The sequence below is a fragment of the Pipistrellus hanaki genome, assembly GCF_964339955.1.
Source record: "Pipistrellus hanaki genome assembly, chromosome: 18".
In the NCBI taxonomy this organism is placed as follows: domain Eukaryota; kingdom Metazoa; phylum Chordata; class Mammalia; order Chiroptera; family Vespertilionidae; genus Pipistrellus; species Pipistrellus hanaki.
This window is the reverse complement of record NC_140520.1, coordinates 8,153,281-8,161,131: the sequence shown is the minus strand read 5'-3', so window position 1 is coordinate 8,161,131 and position 7,851 is coordinate 8,153,281. Positions and strand designations below refer to the sequence as shown.

General features: G+C 44.3%; 1 protein-coding gene across 1 annotated transcript; it reads right to left on the bottom strand.

Moving 5' to 3' along the window:
- Positions 1 to 601: 601 nt before the first annotated feature.
- On the bottom strand, positions 602 to 1,021 carry LOC311613029 (uncharacterized protein; the record flags this gene model as incomplete). Its single annotated transcript, XM_084866513.1, has 1 exon — positions 602 to 1,021. The coding sequence occupies one exon, from the start codon at positions 1,019 to 1,021 to the stop codon at positions 602 to 604; it is 420 nt and encodes a 139-aa protein (XP_084722639.1).
- Positions 1,022 to 7,851: the final 6,830 nt, after the last annotated feature.

Below are 7,851 nucleotides of genomic sequence, written 5' to 3'. Positions count from 1 at the left end.
CCCATGACCTCCCTCCTCTCTGAAAGCCTGTTCCCGGCTCTCCCCGTGCCAGGCTGGGGTCAGGATCATGCTCTCAGACATGACTTCAGGCTTCAAGTTTCCTCACTCAGAGCATGAAGGGGAATGGTGTTGCCCAGAGATCAAGGTAGCTTCAGTGCCAAAGTCGGTTTTTAAAGGGTTCGCTTGCACTTAGAAGAAGGGAAGGGGAGATGGCCCAATGCAGGGGTTGGGGCTTGGGGCAGGCGAATAAAACAATCGGTGACATCAGGAATAAAAAGGCAGTGACATCAAGAATAAAGAGATTTATTGTTACAAAAACTCACACACACACACACACACACACACACACACAGAAAAAAAAAACGAAAAAAAAAACAGCTTCATAGCTGAACTTCGTCCGAGAGGAGGATCAAACCAGTGAATATCCAAGGTTAGACCTCTAGACCTCACAGTGGGATGAACATGGGCAGGAGGAGAGGGGAACGCAAAGCATTTCAGAAGCCCTTGCATGGGGAACAGGGACAAGAGAAGTCTCAGACTGGGCAGTCGTGGGCACTTTGGCTCCTCCAATGCTGCTCCTCCGTGCTACTCATGGCATGGGTCAACAGCAGCCGGAGCCCCCAGAAGAGCAGCCGGAGCCCCCAGAGCAGCAGCCGGAGCCCCCAGAGCAGCAGCCAGAGCCCCCAGGGCTGTGGCAGCAGCTGGAGCCTCCAGAATGGTGGCCACTGTCACAGCAGTCAGGGTGGAGGTATCGGCGTCGAATAGTTCGGCGTCGGAAAGTTCGGTGGGGTTTGGGGTGGCTCAGGCAGCAACTGCCACCCCCAAAGCCACAACAACAGCCAACCCCAGAGCTACAGCAGTCCCCACCCCCAGAGCTACAGCAGCCCCCAGAGCTGGGGCCACAGCAGGAGGAGACTGGAGGTGGGCAGGGGGCTGGACACTTGGGGGGACACTTGGGTGGGCATTTGGGGGGACACTGGGGAAGGGGCTGGCACTGCTGCTGACTTTGTTGACAGGACATCTCAGCAGAAGCTAAAAGACAATACAGAAATTTTAAGTTCAGCTAGCTCAAGGTAACTCCCTGACATTTAACATTGAACTTTGAGTTCACATTATTTAATCTTTATACTGATCAGATTTTTAAAACCCTATCTCCCAAAATCAATGACAAGAAATATGTAGAAAATTTCAACCCAGGAACTCCATAAATTCAAAGGAATCCCTTGCAACTTCAAAAAAAAAACAAAAAAAAAAACACCCATCATCCTTTCCTTTCCCCTACCTCGCACCTTCCCCTTCCGGTAGAACCCCCTTCTACTAGTAAGTCTCCCTTTCTCCTTATGTTTCTTCAATACTGTCCTCTACTCAGGCTTCTCTCTGCCCACAACACCAGCATCAGGAGTCTCTCCTGGTCCCTGAGCTGCGTTTTACCTGCTCAGGGACTAGAGCAAGTCACTCAGGAGCCACATGGACTGAGGTGCTGTCAGAAGCATCTGCCTTTTATATGGAGTCAACTCCCTGCCCGAGTACCAGGAGGCTCAGTCCATGTGCGGGATGCTGATAACATCTTTCACAGGGGACATGGGTGACTCCTCTCCTCTCACATCCTAAGGACCCACTTCTTCCCTCCGTAAGCATGCCAAGTATTGACCCACAGGAACATCCCATGAGAGGCACAGGCCTCCAGGATGGTGATGGAGCTCAGCAGATTGCTCACAGTGCTTGCCAATCAGACAGGCAGCTCTGCTATGCTCCCTGTTTCCTGAGCTGGGTCAGGAGGGTTCTAGACCTCTGAGACTAAGAGAATGTCTCTCTTCTCCTTAGTACAGGATATGGAGGGAGACATTCCCAAGATGGAAGTTAAATGGCCCTTTTTAGAATAAGCATAGAGATCCAAAATAAAGTGCCAGGCCCAAGCCGATGATCTAATGTGGCTTTTTCATTCTTGGATGATGCCATAACACGGGCTAAGAATGCTTGATATCTCAATGATGTTATTTTAGGCAGATCTAATGCAGATGGTGGGGGTGAACTTGACCCACGGAAAGAACTCACAGATAGCACTGACTCAGCACAACAAACCCTTTGAGAGGGCAGAAGGGGTCTAGGAATGGCTACTCTTTCCACGTGTGGTCCAAACAAATGTATCTTTGGCCAGCCCAATGTGAAGGGACAGGGACCAGGTGTATGTGAGGGTGGAGCATGAGGACTCGATTCATATGGAAGTTGCCAGAAGTGCAGCATCAGTTCTGGTCATCCCTAAGAAGACAGCATCCAGCCTGGGAAGAGACTTTTTGTATAAATGACCTTTTTGTTTAAATGCCCTTCAGATGGGATATGGGCCTTGTTTTTTTGCAAGCTCAAGATGGGACAAATCCAAAGCTTTTTTTCCCCTCCCCTACAAACAATAACCTGAAGGCAAGTTAGATCCCAGGAAAGTCATCAAAATCTACTTAGCTATAGCCAAAACCGGTTTGGCTCAGTGGATAGAGCGTCGGTCTGTGGACTGAAAGGTCCCGGGTTCAATTCTGGTCCAGGGCATGTATCTTGGTTGTGGGCACATCCCTGGTGAGGGGTGTGCAGAAGGTAGCTCAGCTGGTTGATGTTTCTAGCTCTCTATCCCTCTCCCTTCCTCTCTGTTAAAAAAAAAATCAATAAAATAGATATATTTTTTAAAATCTATGTAGTTGTAAAGTTAGCCTAAACCGGGCATGTTCGCTCTACAAACTGCAGTGGGAGGAAATGAGAAAGGAGAAACAGGCAGCACCTCCAAGCTGAGCTAACGAGCTGTGGTGAGAAGCTTGTGCTACATTACAGCACAGCTTTTGGAGAGAGACTGTCTGCATCGGTTCCCAGCTTTGCAGATTCTGGCAAGTCACTCCATTATCACTATGAAACGGGGCTTAATAATAATTCCGACCCAGTACATACAAAAATATAGATACAGTTCTTAGAACAGTGCCTGGCACTCTTAGTTCAAAATGCTAGTTTAAAAAGAATCTAATCATTACAGATATACTTTTAGACCCATGAGAAAATACCTCTTCAATGTCAGATTACTCTTCTGCCAATTTTTGAAACCCAAACTACTTTTTGCAATACTGGAGCTTAGCCCTAATGTTTTCTTACAAAAATATTAAGATACTTAATAGGCCACTGGGGGTGAGATGATAAGAAAGTTTAATCATTATGGAAGAAAATACCAAAAATAGGAAAAATTTAAAATTAATTTATAATCCCACCCCCAAGTATTCTTAACATTTTGCTATGCTATTTTCCTTCCCAGTCTCTCCCTCTCCCTCTCTCTCTCTCTCTCTCTCTCTCTCTCTCTCTCTCTCTCTCTCTCTCTCTCTCTCTTTCTCTCTCTCTCTCTTGTTAACTTTTGTTTTGTCTTTTCTACTGGTTATTGTTTCTCTTCAGTAATTTGTGTTTTGATTTGACTTTACATAGTCTTTATCCACAATACTTACATAAGAGTTTATCTTAATATTTTGACATAAACATTTTCCATGTTGTTATTCATTTCATGATAAGCATTATTTTTGTCACTATTTCATGGAGGGCATGGGATCCATTCATTAACGATCAGGAGCATGAGTTCTAGAACCAGTCTCTGAGTTTGAATTCCAGTCTCCACCTACCAGCCATGTGACCTTGGCCAAGTGGCATGAACTTTCTGTCTCACTGTGCTCATCTGTGATATGGGGAAATAAACAGTGCTTATCTCATAGGATCATTTGCAGATTAAATGACCTAACATCCATAACACTCTTGGAATAGTGCCTGGCACATAGTAAGCACTCAATGAATATCAAAGTGAAACCTGTGCCCCAGCGCAGCTGGGCCAGTTTAAATTTCAGCACCCAGGAGGTAAGTGGGCTTAAGTCAAGACCAGCAGGTAGAGAGAGATGTAGGAGGCTGCTTTGGCTGCTAAGAGTTTTGTGTATCAGGATATCTTTCTCCCCACCTCCTTTTTGAGAAGTGCAAGAAAGCATACATACCTTACCAAGCTCCAAATTTCTGGAAAAAGAAGCTCAGTAGAAGTTAAAGGAATTACCCATTTAATACATGGGTACTATAAATGTTAAAAGGAACTGTATCCATCCCTTTTATATACAATGATTTGGCCACCTAGCTGACACACAGTAAGATCTTAAGGGCAGAAATCCTTAAGGGATCTAGTTTAGTGTTTTGTAGGTAATAGACACTCAATTTTCCCAGTCAAGAACACATACCTGTATTGCAGGTTCGATCCCCGCTTCAGCCGGGGTGTATATGGGAGGCAACCAATTGATGTGTCTCTCTCACATTGATGTTTCTCTCTCTCTCCCCCTCACTCATTTCCTTCCACTGTCTCAAAAAAAAAAATGGAAAAAATAGCCTCGAGTGAGGATTAACAACAAAACATTTGCTATTCAGTAAGGAGGGTGGATGCCTCCAACAAATCTGAATTCAGATTTTCATTTAAAAAATTCCAGACATTTCATGGAATGATGGAATAACTATGAAAGGGACCTTGGCCATCACTCAGAGATTGTGTTATCCATCCTGGATCGACTTGAACACTGACAGTCTTCACAAGTTCTCAGGTGGTTCTAATGTTGATCACGGAAGATGGAAACCATGTCCCTTATTTTACAGATGAGGGAACTGAGGCTCAGAGATGGGAAGGGGCTTGTCCGGATCACACAGGGAGTTAGAGGCAGAGCTGGCATTCAAATCCTGCTGCCACAGCACCCTGCCTCTTGAATATTTTATTTTGTGTGTGTGACTTTTTTTCCAGCAAGCTTTATTTTATATCATTTTCGTATTGAACATGGCAGTTGAAGTTGGGGTGGAAATAGTAATAAACATGGTGAATCACTCTCTGAATCGCATGTTTACGAAAGTTAGACGTAATCCTTACTGCCACTGTTCTGCTCTAAGTAACTGGGAATTGAGTACCTGTGTCTGAAAGGCAGACTCTGGCATCACCAGGGTGGGGCCAACTGGCGGGCCCCAAGAAACCTCCCCAGGTGGCACTCCTTGATGACGTTCCCAGTTCAGCTTTGTCCAGGCCTCTGCGTGCATCAATGCTGCCTGTGCTGAGTCACTGCAGCTAATTCATAAGACCTGATGATACCATTATTATGATGCAATATGGTGAAAAGGACACCATCCATGTTTGAACGTGTGCACAGAATATCAAAGAGAAAACGTGGCTAGCCAATGCTGGCCTAATGGCTACATTTTCAAGTCATAATCGGGAGGTGCTGGGTGAGGTGGGATGCATGATGACCTTGGGTTCTGGTGGTTAACCAGCCTAGGTGTTCCCATCAGGTCATCTAATCACCCATAGCCCTGGACAGATTTGGGTGATCTGGGAAAATGACAATCTGCCTCCCCAGACTGCCCTCCCTCTGTGATCCTTTGTAGGACACCCCTCCTGGTGCTAGACCTTGACCTGGGAACCACCTCTGCAGGGGAAGTTTACTGAGTGCTGCTCTCATCATTACATGCTGATTTTGGAATTTAACAATGGAAAGATCATTTTATTATTTGTCACATTTTCACTGCTGTCTATTGTCCTAATACACACGGTCATAGCCAAAATAATGTCTTTCTCCCCAAAGATGGCCACGTCCCGTTCCCCAGAACCTATGAACATGTTACCTAACACAGCAAAAAGGACTTTGCAAAAGTGATTCAGGATGTTGAGATGGCAAGAGCACCTTGGATTACCCAGGTGGGTCGAATGTAATCACAAGGGAGCTTATAAGAGGGTGGCAAGAGGGTCACTGTCAGAGAGAGGAGATGTGACCGTGGAAACGGAAGTTGGAGTGGTGCACTTTGAAAACTGCCGTGAGCTAAGGAGAGCGGCCTCTAGGAGCAGAAATCAGCAAGGAAACGGGCTCTCCTCTGCAGCCTCTGATGCTACCCTAGTAGGTCCCATGTTTGACTTTTGTCCTACAGAACTGTAAGAGGGCACATTTGTGTTGTTTTAAGCCCTAACGTTTATGGCAATTTGTTACAGCTGCAATGGGAAGCGAATATATATACTCCTAGATTTTAAAATAACTTTGAGTTTCAAAATGTGGTTTAATTACTTAAAATGAGATCAAACTTATTAAAATCCTTTCCATTGATGCTTGGAATTGAAGGCTCACCTTTCTGGGTTTTATGGGATGTTTTTGGCCAAGGGCAAGCTCGGTGAAAACACGAGAGAGAATTCTCAAAGACAAACAAAGATGTTGTCTGGGCGTATGTCCCAACTCTGCCACTTGTAGGCTGTGCTGCCTCTCTGAGCCTCATCCATAAAATGGGGATAATAACAGGCCCACCTGATGGGGTTGGATAGGATTCTTTGGGATAATGCCTAAGAAGCCCTGAGCCCTGGACTGATACATAGTTTGCACTCAGTAAATGTGGCCCCTCTCATTCTTGTCTTCATCCAGAGTGATCAGTGATCAGTGGAACCTGAGGTGTCAGAGTGTTGCTGGGGCATTGCTGGGTCCTTACAGCTCTCAGCTACCTACGTTTTGAACTGGACAAATCCCAGAGAGCAGGATGTTCAAATTGCCGCTACTTTGGACCTGTTTTAATTGTCAAGACACTACTTGTACCTTTTCTCAGAAAAAAGTGAGTGGGGGTGTGCTTCTTACTTTTTCCCTTATGGAGACCCTTTTACTATTTATAAGGTATTTTTACATTCATGCCTCTATTTGGATCTTCACAACAATCCTATGGGATACAATAGAGGGGTTTTATTCCTGCAATCAAAAGAGAAATATCAGTGCTCAGAGAGGCAAGACATTTGTCTAAGGGCACACAGAGCAGAAAAGGGACCAGGCTTCAACCCCAGCTCTAGGGGCAGTAAACCTCAAATCATAGTGCTCCTTAACCCAGAGTCTGTGCATCCTGTCACAGACGTGGAGGCCACACCACAAGTCCCCAGGGATTAGAATATAAAAATCCTGTTGGAAAAACTGGACAGCCACGTGCAGAAAAGTGAGATAGGCCCTATCTTACATCACTCACAAAAATTCTCAAAATGGATTGAACACTCAAATATCAGACCTGATACCATTAAACTCCTAGAAGAGAACATAGGAGTGATGCTCCGTAACATTGGTTTTGGCAATAATTCATTTGGCTATGACACCAAAAGCAGAAGCAACAACAAAAAAATTTTAACAAGTAGGACTACTTCAAATTAAGAGCTTCTGCACAGCAAAAGTAGTAATCAATAAAATGGAAAGACAACCTATGAAATGAAAGTACCTGCAAAAAAACAAATATTGAATAAAGGGTTAATATCCAGAATCTATTTTTAAGTTTATGCAACTCAATAGTAAAATATATCTGATTTTAAAATGGACAACAGAACTGAACAGACATTCTTCCAAAGAAAAGATTCCAATGGCCAACAACTACATGAAAAGATGCTCACCATCACTAATCACCAGGGAAATATAAATCAAAGGCACAATGAGGTATTACCTCACATCTGGTAAAGGGGCTGTTTATCAAGAAGACAAGTAATGACAAGTGTTGGAGAGGATGTGGAGAAATTGTGCACTGTCAATGGGGGGAAAAATGGTGCAGCCTGAATGGAAAACAATATAGAGGGTAAATATAGAATTACCATATGATCCAACCACCTCTCTTCTGGATCTATATCCAAAGAAAATAAAAACATGATATTAGAGATATCTGCACTCCCTGTTTATTGCAGCATTGCTCACAATAGTCAAGATATGCAAATAACCCAAATGTCCATCAAAGGATGAATGATGATTTCAGCTTTGAGAAAGAAGGAAATCCTGACATTTACAGCATCACAGATGAACCTCCGGACCTTGAGGGCATTTG